General features: G+C 44.4%; 1 protein-coding gene across 1 annotated transcript; it reads left to right on the top strand.

Moving 5' to 3' along the window:
* Positions 1-7,182: 7,182 nt before the first annotated feature.
* Positions 7,183-21,735, top strand: LOC147625922 (V-type proton ATPase subunit e2-like). Its single transcript, XM_086817875.1, has 3 exons — positions 7,183-7,516; positions 21,459-21,506; positions 21,592-21,735. The coding sequence occupies exons 1-3, from the start codon at positions 7,407-7,409 to the stop codon at positions 21,653-21,655; spliced, it is 222 nt and encodes a 73-aa protein (XP_086674001.1). The 5' UTR covers positions 7,183-7,406; the 3' UTR covers positions 21,656-21,735.
* The last annotated feature ends 4,305 nt before the right edge of the window (positions 21,736-26,040 follow it).

The following is a 26,040-nucleotide window of genomic DNA, read 5'->3' as shown; positions in this document are numbered from 1 at the left end:
GGGCAAGGTTGGCAGCTCATCTTGAAGCCTTGTAGCCTCACGGGAGGGAGCTGATTAACAGTGAGGGGGTGGAGAGGCAAGAGGTTGAGTAGCGCTGTATCAGGGGAGTCGTATGATAAGGGCAAGTGGGGTAGCTGAGGTGAAAGGGTCAATTGGGGAGATAGTGAGTAGGGGTAGCATGGCCTTGGATTTATCCTGGATCTTTCCTTTTCCCTTATCCTATAGAGTGCTAGTGGTGGCAACAGCTGGGGCTAGCTTTGACCTCCATAGGAAGTGGTGTGGTGGAGTGAATTTAGGGACCCGGACATTGAGCATTGGGGCTAAGAAATGGCACGTCGAGGGTTGAGGTAGCCAGATTTGCTGATTACCTTCATAGAACCTTTAGGCTTTGAGAAGAGTTTTGGGTACCCACCTATAAGTAGTTGTGGTGTGAGGATGTAGTGGGTCATGTTGACGGTTTTGCTATGGTGAGGGGCCTTGCCGGATGTTCTCCTTGACCTTGTGGGCTTCTGTTTGCCTTGGCAGAGGTTGACGTGAGGTTTAGGTAGTATGTCGAGGTGTCAGAGCTTTTGGGGTTGTCGAGGTTTAAGGGGAAAGGTTGGATCTTGAGGGGATCGACAGGGTGGTAGCACCCTCATAATAACCTTGGGAAATGAGGATCTTCTTGGGAACCCAATAGTGAGTATCAATCGTTTGGATGGAATGGTGCGAGCTTGTATATGCGGGCAATTAGTGTGTTAGTAGTGTTAGCAGGTTCCATTGGCGAGGTTTAATGTGTTGTGGAGCTTGTCACAGGGATGAGGCTTTATTGGATGGGGGATCTTGGTAAAGGAGAGGCCTCTTTTTGGGTGGCACAGTTCTATGTTTGTCCATAATTAGGGGGGTTGTGGTTGGTGAAAAGGATTGGTCACCTTGTGGAGGTGAGGTTGGCGACTCTGGCTCTTCACCTCTCATAAGGACAATAACTTGCCCTGAGGCTAGTTGTAGTGTTGCCGTCCTTGCGTCCCAATCAATATGACACCAGTTGTGTCCCATTCATCCCCTTTCGAGCAGGATCTCTTCTTGCATTGTCCCTGTAGGCATGACATAGAACTTGCCTCACGAGGGGTTATTTCTAATGTGAAATAAAATTATAATAGCACCTAAGAACTTAACAAAATGTGAAGCAACGGTAGTGACGGTGGCCGAGGTGTGGAGTAAGGTTGGCCTTTTGAGAGGAGAGAGTTCCATGTGTCATAGGACATCAAATTATGGTTGGCACCTGTATCAACAAGGGCTAACTTTTGGGTGAAACTTGTCAGAGTGGTCATTCCTAACCACAAATGGGTAGGTTTCACTTCCCAGTCCTCTTCCTCATGGTTGACTACCTGAGCCATGTTTACTTTTTTTTTTCTCCTCCTTTTTGAGGCGAATTGCCTTTAAGGTGTCTTGCGTGAGCGGTCCATAGTAGCATAGTAGTTTGCTACCATTGAAATAACTGCAGCCATCTTGACACCGTCAAGAGTTTCAATGCGCAATGTGCCTTGTGGAGTTATTTCGGTTGATAGAAAAGGTCCTAGTCCTATATATTTGAGTTTTTTCTTGTAATTTTTAGTGCTATAGAGGAGGACCATATCCCCCTTGTTCATCTCCTCGTCCTTAAGCTAGTTATCAAACCATTACTTGTACCTTAGTTTTTTGATAGCCCTTAGATGCATTTTGTCGAGTTTCTCAAGCTCAAAGAGCTGATTGCTTAGGACATTACCGGTGTGTCTTTCATGTACGACTACCCTTAAGTTGGGCACTAAGAATTCCATAGGCATAAAACCGCTTCAGTTCCATATGTTAAGGTGAAGAGTGTCGTGTTAATGGCCGCTTTATATACAGTGCGATAAGCCCATAGTGCAGCCAGCAACTTCTGTTCCCATTTTGCGACTCGTTTCTATAGTCTTGGTCAAGATGGCACATAGGGTTTTGTTCCTACTTTCTACTTGGCAATTGGCTTAGGGGTAATAGGGTGAAGATTTAAAGTGCGTGACCATGAATTCTTGTGGCAAGAATTATATTACCTCATTGATGAAGTGGGTGCCATTGTCACTGACAAGCTCAAGGGGACACCCAAAACAAGTGATCATGCACTCGTAAGGAATTTAGCTGTGGACCTTGCATCAGATTTTCTTGTAGCTCGAGCTTCAACTCATTTTGTGTAGCAGTCCATGGCCGCTACTATAATGTACCGAGCTTGGGTGTGTCGGGCAGTCGGACTAATGGGGCCCACAAAACTGATGCCCCATTTCTCAAATGGTTTTAAGGACACGATGGAGTAAAGGGGTATCCTGTCCTTATTGTATGGGATCACCAGTCATTGGAATTTATCGCCATCATGTGACATATTCAGCTACATCTCCAAATAAGGTAGGCCACCATAAGCCTGTTAGAAGGATCTTCTTTTGAGCAATGGTATCTGCTCTGCAAAGTGTCCGCCTGTGACTCCAGAGTGGGCTTGTTCCAAAATAGAGACATATTCATCCTCATCATCACGTCTCATTATTTTGTCCTTCCCTTGTTTGTAAAGTTTCCCTCCTGTAAATCAATTGATATAGGGGGTGGCTTTTTTATGAGGCGTCTTACCTAATCCTTGTTGATCGATGCTTCGGTGAGTAGGTCATTAGCTAGGAACTATGCAACTTCCTCTCCTCATTCAAGAATTAGACATAGTTGGAATAGGGGGGCATCTAGCAAGTCATCATCAACATAGTTGGATCAGGGGGGCATCTGGCAAGTCGTCATCAACACCCGGGTGGCTCTTTGTTTAGGAATGTGCGACATATGATTCGGGCAAAACATGTTGGGAGTCTTTATGTACCGTGATGATGGTAAAATAAAATTCTAGCAAAATTAAAAGCCATCTGGTGTTTCTGCTTGTGGTGCAAGGTTGATCCACCAGATAAAGAAGAACTTAATGGTCTATGAAGAAAACAAATTTGGTCGCCACCAAAAGATAATGACAAAACTTTTTAATTGTATAGACCGTTTCTAACCCTTATCTTTTCGTGGTGGTATAGTTTTGATTTGCTTCGTTTAATTGGCGATTGGCAAAGCTAACAGGGAAATCCCTATTGTGTTCTCTAGGTTGAGCCAGCACACAACCAATTGCGAAAGGATAGGCATCTATGTGGACGTGGAAAATGATTTCCCAATTAGGGGATCTCAAAATGGGAGCATTTACCAATGCTTTTTTGAGAGTATCATATGCTTATTGGCACTCCTCTGTCCATTCAAAAATCATCATGAGTCCGTAAAGAGGACGAGCTATGTCAGCATATATAAAGATGAAATGTTGGTAATAACCTACATGCCCCATGAATCGATGGACTCCCTTGAAGTTGGTAGGGGGTGGTAGCTCAAGAATGAGTTGCACCTTGTTGTCATCTGTGGAGATACCATGTTTTGAGACAATGTGTCCCAGGATTATTCCATGCCGAACCCAAAATTGATGTCTCAGAGAGTTAAGAGAGATCCTGTAGAGCTGACATCTCTCTAGAACTTTTCTTAGACACCACAAATTTGCTTTCCATGTAGAATTGACACAAAGGTCATCCATGAAGACTTTAAGGAATTTCCATAGATACTTCTTGTTGTAGGCTATGCACATCAGGCGTTGGAAGGTGCCTGGGGCATTGGTCAGCCCAAATGGCATGACTTGATATGCATACGTGTCCCATTCAATGGGGCAAAAGCCGTTTTATGCTAATCTTTTTGGTCGATCAGCACTTGGTTGTAGCCAAGAAACCCATCAAAGAAGCTATAAGCTTCCTTTCCTGTGACCCTCTCGACGAGTACATGCATTATGAAGGGCAATGGATGGTGATCTCATATTGTGGCGGCATTGGCGTTTTTAAGGTCCACACACACTCTGACTTTTTTGTGATGGTCATGTCACTAGTCAAATGGTGTGGGCTTTCTACCAACCACTTGATGATTTTGAAGGGCCCAAGCAATGTCCATACAGGATAGAAGAAGGTCTTGCATGAAGAACTTCTACTTTGCATCTCTCTTTCATGCTGCCTTTACAAGCTACCTACCACCCGGGCTACCCAATGATTATCACCAACATGCCCTGCATCTGGCTATGTATCACTCCTAAATCTATCACTTAACCTTGTACAATAGCATATCATGGACCATCTACACCTCTCCGACCGTTATAGTAGCCAGCTTCATCACTGACCTGGTTATGCAAAGACATAGTCAGATCACCATTAAGAAGGGGCTATGTTAACCACTTTGTAGATTAACCTAGTTTCACTTGCTCGACCTCTACCATAAGGTGCTTTGCCGTCCTACTTGCTCGAACGTGCACCTATCTTATGTAAGATGGCATTGGAACATATAAAGTAGCCTTATCACAAGCTTAATTTCAAATAGGGAAAGCTTAAGGACTTGGTGTACATACTTGCTTAAGACTACTAGCAATAGTGACCGAATCATTTTTAAGTTTGGTCGGCCTCGTGTGAAAACGAGTCACTTGTATATAAGGCCATTTTGATACTAAGCAATACACATTCATTCCCTTGCAATACTTTTGAGCTCTTCTCTACTCTACTCTTGCTTTCTCGTGGTTTATTGGATTCTTGCATGCTTGTTTGGATAGGTTTGGTTAAAGGTTTTCCTCTTTCATTAGCTTCCTCCTTAACCTGCGAGAGCGAAACACTAGGAAGAAGGACATTCTCCTTTGCTTCCATCTAGGCATAGAGAGATCTACCTTCACTCCCTTAGTAAAGGAGCATTCCGATGTGATAACATAGTGAGGACGTGATGGATGAGCTAGCACACCCACATCGGTGGGGAGTTGCATTGTGGCTCGAAAGCAAGACCTAATCTTGACTTGAATAGATGCCTTCTTTGTTTATGTCAGAAGTGTGCTCAAGATAAATCATCAACTAAAGCAAGAACCAAAGTTTATGAGGACATACCATTCTTAGGACCATTGGGGTGACATTTTGTGGAGCAAGTTGGCTACATGCACATGGAGACTATGGAGATGTCTAACTTCTTTGTTCTCTTATTTTGAAGTAGCAAAGGAATAAAAAGCCTATCCACCAATCGGGTAAACAACATGGGTGGTTATTTTTGAGATAATAGAGAAACAATCAAGACAAGATGGAAAAACTTGTTTTGTTTATAATGGAGTTTTTGAGCATGACATGGAGAACATCAATCCTCAAAGGAAGCAAGGGGAGATATTAAGAGCCCACCATGTGGGCTTACGGGTGAGGCCATGTTACTCTATGGATCATGGCTACATAGCATACTTGTGCTTAGAGAAAAAGGACAATAAGCCAGTCATTTGTGAATACAAGGGCTAAATAACTTAGAAAAGATCTTGGAAAATTGAGTGTAAAAAGGCCAAATGTAGCTTATGTCATTTATGCAAAAAGGAGAATGAGTTTTGAGAGGAGACTTCATTAAGTCTTATGCAATCCTTTAAATGATAGAGTCATTACTAAAACCCTTTACAAACCAAGAGGGAGTTGATTACCTTGTGTTTTGCTTTGGATTGGGATGTGTGTTCACTTGTCGATTGCAAGCACACTTTTAGACAACGTAGGTAGACAACCCAAGCCACATAAAAACATTGACATGGGTTCCTCGGCTAAAGACCACTCGCATTTTGTATTGCAAAGAATGGGACATCATTGTCTTGGTATAGTTGCACACAAAGCAGAGTCCTTACTTTTCTGGAGCACAGGGGCACAAGAAGGAAGCCTCTTATGAAAGGTGTAAGGTGACTAGTTGGCAAAAAAGAAAGGTTGACTAGTTGTAAGGTAAAAACACGTATATTCTTATATCACATTAAAAAACCTTCCAAAAGTTCATTCCTTTTTCTCTCACATCCCCATTCTTGAGTTTTTTCGACCCTAAATACTAGATGAAGGATGTGTGTGTGAGTGTGTGTGTGTGTGTGTGTGTCATGCATGCATGCATGCACTCACGCACGCACGTGCGCATGCTTTTACCACACCCTCCACATGCATACACAAGAAAACAAAATTGAAGGAATGCCTATGGTGAATCTGCAATCGGACCCTTTAATTTTCTTGAAGGGAATAATAAAAAACTCATAAAATTTATCAAATATCAAAACAAGTACTTGAATTAAATTGAAAATTAAAGCATATAACAAAACATAAGATAAGAGAAAGAAATACATCACCATCAATACAAGGCAACACAAGACTGGGTGCAATCTTCCCCCCCAGCGTGAGTGGCTTCTTCTCGCGTGGGTATTTGTGATATATTCCAAAAGTAGGCTTTCAGCCAAAAATAAAGTACACATCCATATTTGGACTTTGCCATTTAATTAGCCTTTGTCCTCAATTAACCTTTGTCCTCAAACCTTCTAAGGTTTGCACAATTCTTCTAATACAATAATCTAACTTGTGCACATATGCACATTACAAAATAAATCAACTAGTGCTCGTACGCTGTACAATAAATTGACGCATGCGCACACACACATCACACTGATGTTAAAATAATATCAAATGCCATAGTACAGCCACAAAATATTGTGAATAAAATAATGAGATCTGTCCACACGCCACGACTCAATCCACCATCCGTGCGACACCTAAATCAGTACCCTCGCACTGTGTAACACCTAAATCGGTACCCTTGCACACCTCATCACCTAAACTCATAAACATAAACCACGTCAGTAGTAACAATCAATTGACATCACATCAATCAATCCTAACATGTTCATGAGAAATAGGCATCATAAAAAATGTAAATCAAATATTAAATGACCATGATTATCATTCGTCAAATAACATGGGTCATAACAGAATCCTCCACTTTGTTGTGAATATTTCATTTTGGACACATGTTTTTCATGTGTAGGGACAATTCAATGGATTAGCAAGATAAATTCTCTTAAAAAAAGGCAAAATTCATAAGTTCAAGGATTCTAAGGGAAAATGTTTAGTCACAATACCGGTCCAAAATGCGCCTTGGGGCCTTTAGAGACAGATTGCTTGCACATCCACCACTTCTTGAACAACCAATGGGAGTGAAAAATCATGCATGGCAGGTGTTATCCCCTTTACGAACAACATAGGATAGTTGCCACTCACTTTTTGAGTTGGATGCTCGTAAATAAAAAAAGCATGGGCAGCCATTTTCTCATGGACATGGATGGAACAATTTTTGAGAGCCGAGGTGCTTTACACGTTCAGTGGAAAATAAGGAAGAAAGGCAAGTTCTCCCCCCGCCCATTATCATAGCCTTCCTTGTCCATCTCCCCGCCCATCCGAAAAAGGAGGGGCAGTCTTGTGGCGTGCTACATATGAGGAGTTTTTCAAAGTTAACAAACTAGAGCTCTCATCATCATCATCATCATCATCATCCTCATCATCATCGAGATGGGTGGCGCTATCGTCTTCCTCATTACAACCCTCGCCTTTGCAGCTGTGGGCTTCCTCGGCTCTCTGGGAGTTCGGGTCACGTACAACAAAGGTCCGGCCACCAATCGGTGAGTTTCTTCCTCAAAAGAAGAAAAAAAACAATACAAAGACCAATTCTTGGGTTGATCCTCTGCTTTTTTTCTTCTAGATAGATTCCTTTCCTCAAAATTACAATGTTCCTACGTCACTTTGTATTCATTATAGCCTCTCAAATATTGTTGCAAGCAACAAGTTTTTATGTCTTAGATGCATCATCTGATTGTGTTTGGTAGACAGCTATGATTCTCATGAGTTTATGGGGATAATTTTCAATTGCGAAATCATTTGGATCCATCAATCCAGGGTTTTTGTAAATTACGTGTTTGTGTGTGTGTGCGCGCACACGCACGTGTGTGCTAGGGTTTTATGGAATGTGTGTGTGTGTGAGAGAGAGAGAGAGAGAGAGAGAGAGAGAGAGAGAGAGAGAGATGCTTTACCTTATTGTAGAGATAATAACTCCTCTTCTTTTTCCCTCTTCTCTCACCTTTCTTCTAAAGCACCCTTTTTTACACAAATTTTCCCAATATCTCCCCCAATTTAACCCAATTGCCCCCATCTCCCCAATATTTTCTATATCCTCCAATTTGCCCAAATTTCTCTAATTCCCCACCCAAAATCTTTCTATTTTGATGTGTCTCCGATGCTTTAGGAAGTGCACCACCCAACTAACTTGAGATTGCAAGTGTGAATCTTCCATTCATGGTCTCTTAATTTTTGAGATTCATAGGCCACGAATCTCCCATAGTGAGAAAGCACACATCTTATATTTGATTCCCACTTGCATCGCATGTGACAACAAATTTGGGGAATCTCCCGGATCGGCTGACTTGTCTTCGATAGCCTGGAAGCTTCTTGATAGTCGTCATCCGAAACAAATTTTATTTCATGTTTGGTCAATGGGTAGCTATTTTTTGAGAAGTCTCTGATGTGCCTTCTTTCATATTCTGCGAAGACTAGAAATCTTCGTACGTCTCTAATGCACTTGGGAGTCGGCCATTCAAGGTGGCCTAGAATAATATTCACTGATCCAAAGGTGCCACGTTGAACATGCGGCGTTCAGAAAACTCTCCACAAGCCATTGGGCCAGCTTGCAAGGCTTCTGCAACCTGAAACTGGTTCAATTTCTTCCACTTGCCTCACATGGCGGTGGCTAGCACTATGCCACTAATGTTAACCATGGTAGGCAACTTCAACCGCTCAACCACACGGTCTCTAATGATGTCCTCCAAAAACTTAAGCCTATGTGCTAGGGTTTTCCAAAGATAGAAAGAACTGCGTGGTGCAATCACACATACATCACACACTCTACATACGGTCTTCCTCATCCTTGGGTTGAGCAGTCATATTGCTTGTTCTCAAGCATTGTACAACAATTCTCCAAATACTCCTGCTTGCGACGAGGGGGGAGGGTGGGCTTAGTGGGTAGTAATATGGACCCAATACTGTGTCGTCTACTTCTCTTCTCTTTCTCTACTCTGTGAATTGGATGCTAAAGATCTCACCACATAAAGGTATTAAGAAGGCCTTGTTGTGCGTTACCACGATCAACCTTAGTCCATGTAACATTAGTATCCGAGCATCAGGTTGGTGACCTGTCTCGGCTAAAGAAGTGAGAGAATCCGATGGATGGTAAGATTGCGGTCTGGAAAAAATACCCAAGCCTCCAGCATGTCGAGAGAGACATCGCATGAAGAAGATTCTGCTCTTTTATGGTGCCCATTTGGTCCCTTTTGCATGGCCCTTGCTTGTGGGCTGGCCACCCCTTTTTCTAGTATTTTTTTGGGATTTTTCCCAGCTTTTCTGGCATTTTCTAGTCGGCCTGTCCAGTAGCTCCAGTTGGCTTGTTTTGCAGCTCCAGTCGGCCAGCTTACATCTACTATATATAGTGGGTACTGGCCTCTCATTGTTTATTCAGTCTTGTACATATTTTGCTCCCTCACTTATGAGACTTGTAGTGTCTCTTGCTTGGGACTGTTTTGCTTCAGTATATTCAGCATAGTTTTCTCCATATCTCTCTCTTCTTGCACTCTCTGTTCAGCACATTCTAGTGCCACTTTGCTTCTGCTCTGTGCACTCTTTCATGGTATCATTGCTCCTGGTTTAGCAACCTCTTTGTTGCAGCTTCCTTTGCTACGTTTTCTGGACTGATCTTGGTCACTTTGCCTCTGCGTTTTTTCTCTCAGATCTGCAGCTTCCTTTGCCGCGTTTTCTGGACTGAACCTGCTGGTTGCTGCGCCCTTCAGTTTGGCTTCATCAACATAGCCTTTTGGTACTGTTTGACTAATTTTCTTCTTTTCCATGTGGAGTTTGGGACATAGGCGGCCTGTCTTCTCTTCAGGACAGCAGCTTCCTTTGTTGTGTTTTTCCTCTCCCGTGGGTTTGCTCCTTTGCAGAGGGGGTCTTTGGTGTTGTAGGCTTTGGTGGCACTCTTGGTACCTGTGGAGGACACTTCTTCTTTAGAGATTGTGCGTTTTCTTGAGAAGAGCCCAAGCTACTGTCCTTATTGTTGCCTTTCCCTCTTGCACCCTCTTACAACATATTCCCAAGCCTTGTGTGGCTGCCTTTCCTTTCTATATTAAATTTTTTGCTTCCTTCTTCTGGTGACCTCAAGGTTGGAGGTACAGTCGACAGAAGCTTCTGCGTTTTTTGCCACAGGAGGATTTTCGGGTGTTGTCCAGCCTCTTAGGGCTGCGTTTTGGTGGGAGGAAAGACCCTATATGAGTGTTTTCTAATTTGGACAGTTTTATCTTATGAGGGTTGGTCGTGTTGATTGGATCAATGATGACAACTTTAGATTTGGCTCCTGTACCACTCTCTTGTTATTTTCTTGATGAGGTAGACAAGTTGGATGGTGGTAACTTTCAATCATGGAAGTTGCAGGTTACTTCTATTCTCAGGGAGTATGGTTTGATGGAGTTTCTCTCGTACAAGAATCGGTGCTTGCCGGATCTTGCCTCTGCGGAGGATGTGTGTCGGTGGAGGAAGACTGACGGACAGATCTATGGCTTTCTCCTTCTGAATTGTCAGGATTCGGTTCTTCGACACTTCATCTATGCTCCTGATGATGCTTCTACTTTCTATGGGTGGCAGTTGCTTTGTGACCTGTATGGTGATGCCAGTGATCGATAGATGGTTTCTACTTCTGGGTGCTATGCAGCCAATGATCTTATGGATATTTCCTTTGGAGATGTTCCTGCAGTAGAGAAGGATAGTGGGCCAGTTTTGCTCATTGCATCTGAGGAGTTTGTTTCTCCTGTTGCCTTGCCTTCAGTTTCTGCGCATACTTTTCCCTGCCAGGATGATATATTTGGTAATGTTTTTGAGGATGACAGTGGGCTGTCTTTGCTCACAGCTTCTAAGGGGGATTATTCTCCTATTGCTTCGCCTCCAATTCTTTCTTCGACAACCAGTGACCAGGATGTGTTGCTGGTCTCTTTGCCTTCTATGGAGGAGCCTGCTTCTACGTTGTGTGCTAACATTCATCCCCAGATTCTGCTCTTTTATGGTGTCCATTTGGTCCCTCCTTTTGCATGGTCCTTGCTTGTGGGCTGGCCACCCCTTTTTCTAGTATTTTTCTGGATTTTTCCCAGCTTTTTTGGCATTTTCCAGTCGGCCTGTCCAGTAGCTCCAGTTGGCCTGTTTTGCAACTCCAGTCGGCCAGCTTACATCTACTATATATAGTGGGTGCTGGCCTCTCATTGTTTATTCAGTCTTGCACATATTTTGCTCCCTCACTTTTGAGACTTGTAGTGTCTCTTGCTTGGGACTGTTTTGCTTTAGTATATTCAGCATAGTTTTCTCCATATCTCTCTCTCTTGCACTCTCTGTTCAGCACATTCTAGTGTCACTCTGCTTCCGCTCTGTGCACTCTTTTAGGAGTATGCTTGGCATATACCCACAAAGGATCTGATGTCATATGTGTCTGAGGTACTTCCCAATTAACAATCTCGGCCACTTTATCCGGATCAAGTCGAATGCCTTCTGTACTAATCATGTATCCTAGATAATGCACCTGGAACAAATAAAATTCCGACTTCTTTTCATTGACGTAGAGCTCATTGTTTTCCAGCAACTTAAGGACTTTCTCCACATCAATGTCATGCTCAACCATAGCTGAAAATACCAGTATGTTGGCCAGAAATATGAACATACACTTTCCAATCAAATCTTGAAAGACACGCATCATCATGCGGTTAAATGTAGTTGGGGCGTTCGTCAAGCCAAATGGCATGACCACAAATTCATAGTGGGTCCGCTCCGTACAGAAGGCTGTCTTGGGGATGTCCCCCTCCACAATCCTCACCTGGTGGTACCCCCTCCTTCGCTCCATTCAGCCTCCCGAGAATATAATCTATTCGAGGCATCGGGAATCTACTCTTGATAGTTAGCTTATTGAGTGCACGATAATCAACACACAACCGAGAAGACCCATCTTTCTTCTTGACAAATAAGATCGGTGCTGCAAATGGCGACATACTGGGGCGAATGAAGCCAGATTGTAACAATTCTTGGAGTTGGCGGTCCAACTCCGATTCCATTACCTTGGAAAGGCGATACGGAAACTTGCTCGGGGGTTCCGAGCCTGGGAGGAGGTCAGTCTTGTGGTCCTTCGGTCTGGACGGGGGGAGCTGGGGAGGGAGACTGTTCCGAAGAAAAACCTTATGGAACTTTTCATGGAGAGCCAAGTACTTCTCGGAAGCACTGGCCACCGTCTGGGCTGTCTGGATGTATATCATTGCACAATGTGCGCCTTTCTTGACTGCTCGCTTATCCTGCAAGTGGCTTATGAGCGGAAAGTTCGGAATTCTTGGCTCACACTTGATGGTCACTGGGGTGTTTGACACATTCCGATTGATCTAGAACGTGTGCTTGTCCCATTGGACATTAGGCTGAAACTTGTGAAACCACTGAATGTCCAAGATTATGTCTGCCCCTCCTACAAGAGGGGCAACCATAAAATCACGCACAAATTCTATGCCGTGAATAACTAATTTAGCACCTAGAGCTTCATACTTGACGCTCGTTGTCATGCCGGTGCTAAAACCCTCAACTTGTTTGTCAATCGAAGTCGAGACGAAATGGGCACTCCGAGCGGCCTGTTCTGTGACCATGTTCTCCGTGCTGCTGTTGTCAAATAAGACGACGACTCTCTAGCCACCTATGTAGCTAAAGGACTTGAGCAATTCGTTGCGCTCATACTCGTGATCATGGACGCCCTTTTGCTCATCTTCGAGCTCCCGGCTAATAATTGAGCTGGGCTCACCACGGAAGCTATGGAGGCAGCGACGAAGGTCTTTGGAGCGGTAGTCTTCTGAGGACACTCTCGAGAAGTATGTCGTTTTGTATGACAAAAGAAACACCTACCCTCCTTCTTGTACTGAGAAATCTCCTTAGCACTCAACTTGCCACCTGTCTTGCTTGCCTCCACTTTCTAGTCTGGAGTAAGCTTGGATGCATTGTTCGAGTTCTTGGAGCCAGAGGCTCCCGTGCTCTGTCCTGGGGAAGACCCCGTTTGGTTTTGGCCTTTTCCCCCCTGAGGCGGTAGCCTTAGGAGTAGCCGGTTGGGAAGTCTTGGGCTTGCCACCATTATGCTTCATTTCTGCACTCTGCGCAAGCGAGAGTGCGTCTTTGAAGGTGGCTGGCCTAAACATATGCACCTCCCACTGGATTTACGTGTCAAGACCATACAAAAACTGCCCTTTCTTGTCCGAATCAGATAAGCCTAATTGCAAACATAAAGTCGAAATTCTATCGGCAAACTGAAGGACTGGTTGTGCGTTCTGACGCGCTCCCTTGAACTCGTCTTTGAGTCGCTCAAGGTAGTGGGGCGGTAGAAACCGCTGCTTAAGGTCGTGGACAAACTTGTCCCACACACACACAAGCGGCCATACCTAATCTGGTGTGGGCATGAGCCCACTGAGTCCACCAAGGAATGGCCTCACCTTTCAAGTACCAACTGGCTAAGATCACTCTGTTAGTATCTGTCTTTCTAACTGCGGCAAAGTGAGCTTCAAACTGATGCAACCATGAATAAAGAGTTGTGGGGTCGAGTTTATCATTATACTTACTGAAGTTCATTTTCTCGGGAAAATGATTCGAGGGCGCCGCTGGTGTCAATCTGGCGTCCAAAGCTTTAAGGTAACGCTCATGTTCCACGCATCGCATGGCTTCGTCGTCACGTTGTCGGATCTCCAATGCACGCATCTGCAACTCAAGTAAAGAGCTCGGTTGCGGTCGTGACCCCGCGAGAGGCTCCCTGTGTTGAGGATTTGGAATCTGGGATACAGAAGGAGAGGGAGGAGGAGATGGAAAACGCGACGTTGGAGAACGGGTACGCTCTTCTAGAGCCTGGATCTGTGCCTTTTGCTCTTCCAACTTGGTCGTCTGGTCTGCGATTGCTTGCATCATCTGCTGGAACATCTTTGTAACACTCAAGCTTGGAGCCCTAACTGGGTTGCCCGGTGCACTCTAGTCCCAAGGTTCTTGGTCTTTCTCGTCGTTGAAGCTCGCCATAGCACGAAAACGCACTTCCTTTCCGGAGCGCAATCTGACCATCCACTATGTGTGTGGGAGACTTCCGGAGGTTGAAAACCAACCGTCCTTCGAGGGACAGGAGTCACTCCGAAAGGGGAAGTCCACCAGCGTTTGAAAACCAACCGCATGAGCGAGAAAAAATTCTGGTTTCTTTGTTGAATCTTTGCACTTGAAGTAGGCTTTGATACCACTGTAACATGCGGAAGCTTCGGGGAAGATCGGTAACTTCAATGCTCAGAAAACAGCACACTTGTTGCGACGAAAATAACGCACAAAACTGAATGTAGATGTGCAGAAAAATAGAGAGAGAGAGAGGGAGAAGAGGACACAGTATTGGGTCCCGAATACCCTCTGTAGGGCCCCCACCACGTATGGTGTATTTGCTTTATTAGAATGATGCAAATCTGAAAATAAATACAGAAAACTTGACCTTTCTTGGCCGAGATAACTTTGCCCTTGACCTGCAAATCCTTCACCCCTTCTGCATTAGCCTGTTCTGGGCTGTCCTGGCCCTTGGTTTAGCTTGATGAGATATCTGGACTGAACTGAGGCCTTGGTATTTATACTACCCATGATGACCAGTCGGCCAGTTCTACTACAGTCGGTTGTCATAAAATCAGCCCACGACTGAGTAAAACAGCATAAAATGCTATTAATTGCTGCGCATGCTTTCATACCTGGCTGGGCACTAGGCGGATGGTTCTAAGAGGGCTGGGCACTGATTACCTGCTGTTCTGGAGGCTGGGCAGCCTGTATGGGCTGCCCCATACCTGCCCCACACTTGTCCCATAGCCATCACAAGACTGGATAACCTGTCGGCTACCCCTTGCATGCCCCTAGGCTGTCCTACAGTTCTCCATGGCCTACCCATGGCTGGTGGGTACAGCCAGGGCCTTCTTGGCCCTTATGGGGGTGGTTTTACACTGTCCCCATGCCCACACAAGTACTTGGGGTAGCCCTATGGCCTGGCCCCTTTGCTATATGCAAACCCTAACAGTCTACACAGTGATGTGGCATCCAATACCATACTAGATACACAGAATCACTGACATCATTCCAGAGGGAGACTCACAGCACGGACTGTTTCATGTGCAGGACAATGCACACCTGACCTTGGACTCATGTGCAGGACAATGCACACCTGACCTCGGACGACTAGGATGGAACCCTGGCTGACTTGTCCCGGACTGGGCTCACATGGGACCAGTTTACCATCCCAGGTCCTGCACCTTCTGTACAGATATGTCTATGTGGCATCTAAGTGCGGGATGGACGTGACAATATCCATCGGCTCGATTTCCAAGTTCTCTGACTTGGTCTTCGAATCTTCTGACTCACATGTAGTCTCATCGTCCTCTTCATAGAATTTGGAAAGACTGGCTAGAAACTCCTGAGAAAATGTCAAGCTGACCTTATCCTCCTCCACATAGGATTTGGAAAGATCTACCTGCCCTAGAACTTGCTCTTCGGTTTCAAGTTCGGGTTCTGGCTCTGGTTTCGGTTCTGGCTCTGGCATGTGCATCTCGGGTAATAGCACCTCCTTGGAAACACCTCTTTGTGTGATTAGGTCTCACGAGAATTCTTGTCTTAGAAGCTCTCTTTTCATTGCATCAATGCTCTCAGTCTTGGGTTGCTTCACAACCCAAGGTGATTCCTGCTTGGACTTTGTGGATGCTGCCATGAACTGTCCCCGTGTTTCCTTGAGCTGTGCCCAACTTTGCTTGTACACAAGCTAGGCTTGACGTGCCTCTTCTTGAAGATTTACTTGATGTGCTTCTTTCTCGCGTTGCCGACAGTCCTCTTTGATGAGTTGCTGTCTATACTCGGTGATGATTTGTTTGTTCGTATTGGGCTTGGCGTTCTTGTTCCCTTTTGTTTGTTGTTCATCTTCTCGTCTCCAATGAGACTGCATAGTCTCATACTCACGCTGTGACTCTTCTCTCAAGCATCATTACTCTCCATTGAGGTGAGGTTTTGGTGGAGGGAGTAGTTCCTACATCAACGCTCTTAGTCTTGGGTTGCTTCACAACCCAAGGTGATTCCTCCTTGGTCTTTGTTGTGCTGCCATGAATTGTGCCCATGTTTTCTCGAGCTGTGCCCAACTTTGCTCGTACAGAAGCTGGGCTTGAGGTGCCTCTTCTTGAAGCTTTACTTGATGTGCTTCTTTCTCACGCCGTTGATGGTCCTCTTCTATGCCTAAACTCGGCAATGATTTGTTTGTATTGGGCTTGGCATTCTTGTTTCCTTTTGTATCGTTCTTCATCTTCGCGTCTCCAAGTCTCATACTAACGTTGTAACTCTTCTTTCCAAGCATCATTGCTCTCCATCGAGGTGAGGTTTTGGTGGAGGGAGTAGCAAAAAGAAGTCTTTTCCTACCTAGGTTAGACCTAGGCTAAGTCGTGTGCAGATTCCACCCTACATGTAACCTATACTAAATGCAAAAATGGGTTGAAACCCTAAAAACCGAAACCCTAATTTGGTTTTTCCACTTTCTGCATTGAATCTAGGACTCAAAACAGTATTGCTAGGGTTGAACTCATGCAAAATATGAAATTGGCCTGCAAACCCTGTTGGAAAATATATCATCTCTAGAGGGTCTACTGCATCATTTTTTCATGCTTGTACTGGCCATTTATGAGGCCCTGCATATGCATATTTATTTAGGCATTTTCCCCCAGCTTTTATGCCTTTTATAGCATTTTTATGCTATTAGGGTGCTGTTGGCCTTCTACAGCTGGCCGACCATCTCTTATGAGGGGTATATAAGGGTTGTCCCTCTTTTCCCTCGTTCCATCTCATTATTCTGCATGCACTTGAGGTCATTAGCAGCTGCTTTTGCTTCTTATCATTGTACAGCACCTATGGGCTTCCCTCCTGCTTGGTTTTCAGCAATAAACATCAGTTTCTAGCATTTATAGGTCTTGTACCTGGGCTTACACCCGTGTTTTCTATTTGCTTCACTTTCTTTCATGGTATCAGAGAAAAATGCTGACATGTGAACAGAAGAGAGCTGCGTTTTCTGTTATGGAGCAGAGGCTTCGACAATTTTCTATGTTTTCTGCAGATTTCAGTGTGGAGGGTGCTGCGTTTTCTTCCTGGAGCAGAGGCTTCCTCAAGATTGCTGCATTTGCTTCATCTGACACTTGGGACTGTTGTATTTTTGATTTTTCAGCAAAGATTGCTGATTTCTGCTGATTGGATTGCTAAAGCCCTCTTCTAGGTGGTGAGGATAGGGATCTACAACTTGGAGAGTCTTCCTTCTTACTCTCCTTTTAGTTTCCCACCCTCCCTCCCTCTTCTTCTGGCAGTGCACAGCTTGAGAGGAGGATTTGCTGATTTATTTTATTTAGCCCCTTTCTTAAGAGAAGGTTTCTTGTCAGAGGACATGGCTTCACAAGATTTCTCTACTACTGCTGCTGCTTCTCCTGGTGATACTCCAGCACCATTATAGGCTGGATCCCCTGCTCCCGCTCCACAGGTGGTTCCTATTCCCAATCTTTCCTCTCTGAGTTTTTCTCATCCAGGTCTTGCTCCCACCCCTACCCATATACCATCCTACAATCCTCCTCAAGTCAATGACTCCATGAAGCTTACAGCAACCAACTATCATACTTGGTCTTTCTACTCTGAGTTGTTGCTGGAAGGAGCCGGTGTGTGGATGGCTATCTCCACACCTCACTTGGTGGACCCTGCTTTGAGAAGCATATTGGTTGCTCGGGCTCGTCTTATCATCATCCATTCCATGACTCCATCTATACAGGCACAATTTGTCTCTACCCGGAGTAATGCTCATCAGATGTGGACAAAGATCGAGGTATGGGAGAGTTTCGACAATGAAGATTGCCAAATTGGAGTCAGATCTGATGAAGCTTACAATCCATGAGTCAGATAACTTGATTGAGAAGATTGGAGAGTTCACCCGTATCAAGCTGCAGTTTGAGGAGTACGGAAGCACCACCAACAATCCCATCCATAAACTTCTTGGTAAATAAATTGCCAGCTTCCTTTGATTCTTTCAGAGGGATAATATTTATTTCCGTGATCCTCTCCCCCCTTTTGAGGAAGTTGTGAGTTATCTCCACGACAAGTGCATGCTTCGCGGAAAAGGCAAGTCGGAGTTTGTTTTTTTTGGCTCTGACAAGGGCAAAGGCAAAGGCGGAAAAGGGAACTCCAACAACAACACTCTTCTTTAGTTCGTATCGGCGACAACTCTTCGCTTGCTGTCAGCGGTGTTGGTAATGTTTCTTTGGGTTCCTTTGCCACCTTACATGATGTTCTACATGTACCATAGATTTCCAAAAATCTGTTTTCAGTATACAAAGCTTCTCAGAAGGGACTTGGTGTGTACTTTGATAATGTCATCGAAGTAATCGACAGGAAGACTCTCTTGGTTGTTGTCAATGGAGTCCATGATGTGGGTCTTTACAAGCTCACCAATTTTTCTTCCTAGATTCCTCACAGACTCCCATATTCATTAGCTTTTCTCCCCCTTGAAGGCTCTGGTTTCTGAGGCAGATACTTCTCTCTGGCATTCTCGCTTCGGTCATGTATCCATTGTTTCCTTACAGAAGTTCCATTCTAAGTAGGTTGTCAGCGGGCTACCTCAGCTCAGATCTCTCACACATTTGCTCATCCTGCATGATGGGCAAGCATCATTGAGATGCATTTCCAGGGGAGGCCACTCATCGAGCAAACCGAACACTGGAGCTTATACATGCAGATCTTGTAGGACCTATGGAGGTTGAGTCTCTTGGAGGGGCTCAATATTTTTTACTTGTGGATGATTTCACTCGCAAAGTCTAGGTATGTTTTCTGGTTCGCAAGTCAGATGCTTTTGCCAGTTTCAGGAGTTGGATCGCGATGGTGGAAAATCAGTCTGGGGGGGGGGGTAGAGTTTCATTCCTCCGAACTGATAATGGTGGCAAGTTTGTACCATTTGATGACTTCCTTGCTTCGAAGGGCATTCACCGACAGACTACAGTTCCTTACACTCAGCAGAATGGAGTTGTGGAATGGAAGAACCGGACCGTCAAATATTTGTGTCATTGTTTTGTATGTTGATGACCTCATCCTTTCTGGCTCTGATACTGGGTTGGTCACACAGGTTTAGTCCAAGCTTTCAGAGACACTTACTTCAACGTGTTGGTATTGGACCACCCCTCTAACGCTGAAGAGGAGGGGTTGAATTATATATCATCTCTAGGGGTCTACCTCATTAGTTTGTCACGCTTGTACTGGCCATTTATGAGGCCTTGCATATGCATATTTATTTAGGCATTTTTCCCAACTTTTTATGCCTTTTATAGCCCGAAGTTTGGGCCCTTGGGTCCCGAGCACAACTTAGTGGGCGGACCAAACTTTAATGAAGTCTGAACGCCTAAAGGTTATAAAACCATTGGATAATAATTAAAGGGTTAAACGAGATACTTACCACCTATTCACATGTCACAAATCATGCCATAATACAAAGCATTCGCACAGTTCACGGGGTGGGCGTGCCCTGCCCAATGCCCATGAACTGGACAGGCATAGTAGGCAGTAACATGAAAACAAGTCACTCGAAATCAGTTTGAAGCAAGTAGGGATGCGTGCACATGCATTATGCAATTGATATATCTTCTGTTCCTGGAACCTGTAAATAGTAGGTCTTCCCGAGCACGGAACTGGCTCAGTGGGAAGCTTAAAACTGGGATCCCTGATAGTGGGTTCCATGTCTTGGCCACACTACGGGTGTCATGAGGCTTGGCCTCCCATAAGTGACCGGCACGAAGCTCCTTTGCCTCCCGTACCTTGGCACCAAATAGGTGAGAGCCACTTGGCGGCCAGATGGTGGAGGAGTACTATAGGCCCTTGTCAGAGGTGGGAGATCATCAGCAGTATAGCAGCACGACACATTTGGCGTGTTCGCCTGCAGCAAGGCCATAGAGGGCACTACATGCCAACCACTGAGTCCATCCAAAGCATATGGACGGACATCATACACACCATCTTTGGCAAGTGGGAGAAGTTGAGAGGCGGCCCGGAGCGTATGTGGAAGTGCCAAGAGGCTTTCTGCGGATTTGGAGCAACGGTTCTTTCCTCAAGGTCAGAGACAGCGAGATTACTTGCATTACAGGACACCTATTGGCTGTTCCCTCCCCCCTCTTCCCCTTTCTTTGTATGAGATAACCTTCCTTTGAGAGCAGCCAGGCAACGAGGAAGAGCCCCTATCTGTCCCCAACTGTTTTTTTGTCTCTCCCTTGATTGAGATTGGGTCTTGTACTTAGCCACTGCGAGCTTTGTCGGTTGGGGTAGACAGTGGCTGCCATAGAGTGGGAAAAGGAAAAAAGGTGTTTGGGGGGGAGGGGTTTTTGGTGCCTTGGGGGGGGGGGGGGGGGGGGGGGGGGGGCGGGTCGGTCTCGCACCTGGTGCAAGGGCAGGAGAAGGAGAAGGTGGAGGGGGGGGGGCGGGAAGGAGAGCATGCAGGAGGGCGTGAAAGGAAGGGGGGCTGCAGGACGTGCGGCAGTGAAGAGAGAGGGGAGGGGGGGGTGGGGCGCAGGGCTGGGGGGCAGGTGGAGAAGGCACAGAGGGAGGTGAGGCTGGGCAAAAAGGTCGAAGGGGCAACAGGCACAGTGAGCTCTCTCTCTCTCTCTCTCTCTCTCTCTCTCTCGCTATGGAGTCCTTGCAGGTGATGATGTTTTCCTGCATAATCCCCGCAGTGGGGGGTGCACCGGTTTCAGTTGTGTGCAGGGTTGGGGGGCAGGTGGAGAAGGCGCAGAGGGAGGGGGGCTGGGCAAAGGGCGAAGGGGCAGCAGGCGCAGCTCTCTCTCTCTCTCTCTCTCTCTCTCTCTCTCTCGTCTTTTTCTATTTTATTTTCCATTCCATGATGAGATATGCCATGGACATCATTGTATCACTTTGGTCTCATAGGCCCATTGGGTCTTTAGTAGACGCTTAATATATCTTTCTTTCTCTCTTTCTCTCTCTCTCTCTCTCTCGTCCTTGCAGGTGATGACGTTTTCCCGCGTAATCAGAAGTAAACCCTCAACGCCTCATGCCAACATTCTTGCAGGGTTTGGAGAAATTCCCTCGGCAGTGGATGTACTTTTCCAGACAATGACATTTTTGTATTGCATCTACACCTTGGACAGGCATCGAAAGGATTGCATTGGAGTTGTCTACGCAACTAGCATCTTTTGGGCAGGTCCAGAGGTCGCATAGGCATCAAGCAGAAAGGGCAATGGTTGGTAGTTGGCATGTAAAATTTCTTTGCATAGGGTTTTGTAGAAGATCCAAGCATTAGTTTTGCATGTACCAGGCTTGAATGCAGTTTGATAGAGTCTAGGATTGAAAGCAACTTGGAAGCGAAACTTGAATTACAAAGCAAGTTTGAATATTCTGTCTAGATAGGATTATTTTTAGAGCCCAGTAATGATCGCTGCTGGTGGCTGCTTGCAGGTTGCATTTGTTGTTGGTGATAACAGCAGTGGTCTGTGCTTGGATGATGTAAGTTGTGTATCCTTGTGTTTTCTGGCTTAATTTGTGTGTGCTGCCAGCATAATCTTTTGTACTTTTTAAATCCTTAAAACAGGTGGGCAATCGTCTACTTGTCGCAGTGGAAACCCCTGGTGAATCCCATACTCAGCGAATCTTAAGACTTTTCAAAAGTGGACTGCTTCATTTCCTTCTTCGGAAATTGTAATTTGACCTTATGAAATTAAGGCTATTGTATAAAGTTGTCAGGTGAGGCTTCTAGTTGGAACATTTTTGGAGATCCCGTTGTTTATTCAATGGGTTCTTATTCAACCTTCAATTGATACTAAGGTCTGCTAGAAGCATCTTGTATGCACTTGAAACTAAATAAGGTGCATTTGGTAATCAGGGTGTTGCATAATGGTAAAAATCGTTTGCAATCTTGTTATTTTTGTAACGTGGACTGTACAGCCATCCCCCGCACACCATCCGGGATGGCTAGGTGTTTGGGCAGGGGAGATCCCGTCCACAAGCAATGGGGGGGTGGTGGAGATTTAACTCCTTTTTCACAGGCGCCCACGAGTGCTTGGCATGTGAGGTTTGCATCTGTAAGGCTTATTTGGAAAAAAGCAATTGAAGTAACCCTTGATTGGCACAGCTTGTTTCATAAGACTGCTGAAGCCACAAATTGGGCTTGTTAAAAATTGACTTGGGAAATAAATATACGCAGTCAAATAGGAGGCCAAGTACGACACCGGGAGCCTCTATGAGTCTATCAAAATGGATCATTGCTTTTGCAATCCACCAGTTGTCAATGAGTTACGCACATTGGCAGGTGTCCAGTTTTCATGAGGTAAAACTAGCCAAGGCATGAAGAAGATGAGATATGAAGTGACCCTAAAATCGTTAGGATGCGGCTGATCCCTATGTTAGTACTCTTTTTCTCCATTGCATTTTTAAAGTCGTTAGGTTTTAGCCCTGCTTACTTTGCAGGGAGTAATTAAGATCTTATCATCTTGTTTGCTTGAGGGTGGTTTGGACTCTTGCTACCATCAACGATTGTCCATACTATGTATCATTGTCTATTGTTTACTTGAGGGATGGTTTGGACTTGGTGTCATCAATTATTCATTGCTTGAGGATGATTTGGTCTTGAAATCATCCACTAGTGCTTGCTCTGAAGCTTTTAGGACAGTGAGGTGAAATTACACATTCAGATGCCATGATTCTCTAAGGGATTACATGATTTTAACATTAGGTAACAATCATACTTCACAAGGTAGAGAGCTTCCTTCTAAGGGAAATAAGTTGAGAGCTTCAAAGAGAGAATTGTTTTCTTTCACCTTTTGAATCCTTATGGAAGACTAAATGAGTACAAGGAGTGGTGATGCAGTTTTCCACATTGCTATTGTGCACATGACCGTTATTAACTCAAAGCTGGGTGTATGTTCCGATACAGTCGGGACTTAAGGTTCAAAATTGATATTTATGAAAGACATTTTAATCTTCTCATTTTCGAGTTTGGTTCCCCTCATCAGGAAGCAAAATTTGATTATAGATGTATGTATCCATTATTAAGGAGAAGAAGCTATTATTATGTTATGTTTTTTAATAACAAGATGAATAAAATATCTGCTTCTCATACATATAATTTTTTTTTTGAAAGAGCTGTAAATATATTAAAAGAAAAAGGAAAATCAAAATCAGACCATACAATCTAATCTATGCTTACATCGAAGCTTTTATAAAGAAGCATAACTTCATAGATTTATGCTAGCCCGTTTCTAACTGCTGTTAGGTTGAGGATATGCTTTTGCAATTCTGAGCCCTTGATCAAGAGGTTCAATTCATCTGCCACCAGGTCATCTTGAAACCTTCGCTCTTCGAATTTCCTAGATTTTCTCTTGGAAGTCCTCTTTGGCCTTGTTCATCGCATCTCTTCCATGGCATTCTTGGTATACTGTGCTTCACACGCTTTCATGTTGGCTTTACGTAGTGTCTTCGTCTGCACATGTAGTTCAGCTCTCAGCCTATGCATCAAATTGATGTATGCATTCTTAAACAAAGTCATTTCTATTAATCCAAATAGTCCACAGAAATTCAGCATGTATGACATTCAAAATATCACTAAAGCATTTAATTTGTTGTCCAAGAAGGATTTCTTGCATAGTCAAATCCCAGTTCTGTATAGGGTATACACATTGGTTCAAAAACTTAATAGCTTTTGTGTTATGGTCACACCCTATAAACATATGTTCAATTGTTTTCGGTGTTCTGCTACACCTTGGGCATAAACCACTTCCATACCCCAAGCTTTTAGCTCGAGAATTAGTCCATAGGGCTTTGTGAGCAATCAGACATAACACACAAGATTTTGTTGGTGAGCTGAAAGGTGACCAGATTGAGAAGGTATTGGTAATAGATTACGTTTGGACTTCCAAGAGAATTCTTTATGATAGTAGATGCTAACAATATTATGCTAGTATGTGGTGTAAAAGCAGTGTGGGTTGTGCTAGGTCTACTCAGCATCAAAATTCATCGTTATTTTTATGGCAAGAAAAGAAAATGACTACAACAGTGTAATGCAAACTTTTGTACAAGTTGTCTTCAAGTTTGTAGTATTAGAGACTGAGAATCTTTTTAAAATTTTTAATTTTTTGGCTTGACATAGCTTTCGACAATCATAGGTGGGACATCAACCCCTTTCCTTTGGAGGTTGTTGATGGTGTGGGGCTCCTGGCCTAGTTTAAGGTGGACCCAAAAACTCGAGCGTAATCCCACCTCGCATCTCGTCACTCACAAGAGATCCTAGGTTGTCGTTCCCTATTGGTAGACCCTCGAACAATTTTAGGCCTCGGAAGTTTACCCTCTTCCTATGCTTGCTTGCTCGCCATAGCCGTGTAGTGGGCATGGCCATCCAACTTCATGCATGACTTGTGGCACCCTCATTGGGTTTGGTGGAGGATTCTTTGTTTGTTCAATTTGAACCCTAAACGTTTCACTTTGTAGTATGTGATGTGATTTCTTAGGCCATAGAGGTGGAGGTGGCTCTACTTTATGATGTTCCAACCTTCACCTTACACACTTTCGGATCTCGGCCATCCGTGCCTCCGCAATACTAGTGGACTATGGGAGCTCATCAGTAGCATTGTTGCATGGCATATTTGGTGTGTTCTCAGGCCATTGATAGATATGTCACACCATCGGTTGAGACTTTGCTTCTTTGGATGGATATCATTCACACCCTTTATGTTTAATGGGAGCACCTCATTGGTGACTCAGATTGGATACAATAATGTTTTGCATTGTTCTGGTGCGCTTGGGGCCCAGCGCTCTCCTTCACGAGCCTACCGAGGGGGGTGGGGGTTGTGTTGGGGGGGCCATGTGTGTTTGGGGGCTTTAACTTGTTTGATAGTATCAATCTCCCTTGTGTGGCTCTATTCCCCCCTCCCCCTCGCTCGAAGAGGGAGTGAGGGGGGAGACTTGGAGAGGGACCTACTTTTGTATTTAGTCCTCTCTTGTGTGGCTCTATTCCCTTCGCCCCCTCACTTGAAGAGGGGGCGAGGGGGAAGACACCGAGAGGGACCTCCCCCCTCTTTTTGTATTTAGTCCTCGTATGAAAAATTTTTCGTGCTGTGTTGCCCCTATTGAGGGTTGTAATCTTACTTCATTCATATGTTTTTTAAATCACGTAGAAGGATGTTTATATTGGAAAAGAAAGAAACAACTTTCAAGTATTCTCTTTAATACATCTGAAGTTGAATAGGGTTATTTAAGTTGCCGTTTTCTTTTGACTTAATGAAATAATCTTTTCCTGGAAAAGCTTCTCAAGGGTTATTTTTAATTCATCCCAAATTAAGCACCTCTATTGTAGATGTGAATGAAGGAATTTCTTGAAGATGGAAGGTGGAGGTCTTTGTCTTTTTTGCTTGTGTCCTATACACAAGAATATTGCTATCTGTTGGCATTGTCTCTACCAACCTTGACTCATTCTCTCTACCAACCGTGACTGGCATGTGCCTATTGTCTTGCTCTATTATTATTCCTTAGGAGGAATGCTAGGGCCGATATCAACCCACTCTTTTTGAAGGGGACATAGATTTTTTTAGTTCACAATGCACATCCTTTCACATCTAGATTTTTTTCCAAGTGTTACGGTAAAGTGTTCCTTAGGAAAGACTCGCGTAAGAAGTGTAAGAGAAGTGATGTAAGAATACTAGATTGAAATCCACTAGTAGCAACAAGTCCTTCTAATGTCTGCGGCCACTTTGAGTTGCCCACTACTACACATGACAAGATGGGTTTTGGGCCCGTTTTTGAATAGTTTGATCGTACAAAATTTTAAAATGCCTATAACAAAATTACACTAAGCTATTTTTTTATGGGCTATATTTCACCAAACCGAGAAAGGCAAGGGGGGTGGTTAAGTGTAGATTCTTTTTCTAGTGGAGAAATAATAGAACGGGTAGGTGGAGTCGAGAAGACGACACACACACACACATATATATATATATATATTATAGCATACACTGGCTGAGGCTTGAGCGTCGGCAACGCTTAATTACAC

Source organism: Cibotium barometz, chromosome 23 (genome assembly GCF_041138505.1).
Source record: "Cibotium barometz isolate CiBa-2024 chromosome 23, ASM4113850v1, whole genome shotgun sequence".
Taxonomy (NCBI): Eukaryota; Viridiplantae; Streptophyta; class Polypodiopsida; order Cyatheales; family Cibotiaceae; genus Cibotium; species Cibotium barometz.
The sequence above is the reverse complement of the archived record's forward strand: the minus strand, read 5'-3'. Positions and strand labels throughout refer to the sequence as shown.

What these genes read in the sequence shown, in the direction of transcription:
- LOC147625922 (XM_086817875.1), top strand. Translation starts at nt 7,407, where the DNA reads ATGGGTGGCGCTATCGTCTTCCTCATTACAACCCTCGCCTTTGCAGCT. An exon ending in AAAGGTCCGGCCACCAATCG is followed by an intron (nt 7,517 to 21,458) that starts GTGAGTTTCTTC and finishes GGCTGCTTGCAG; the next exon opens with GTTGCATTTGTTGTTGGTGA. An exon ending in GTGGTCTGTGCTTGGATGAT is followed by an intron (nt 21,507 to 21,591) that starts GTAAGTTGTGTA and finishes TCCTTAAAACAG; the next exon opens with GTGGGCAATCGTCTACTTGT.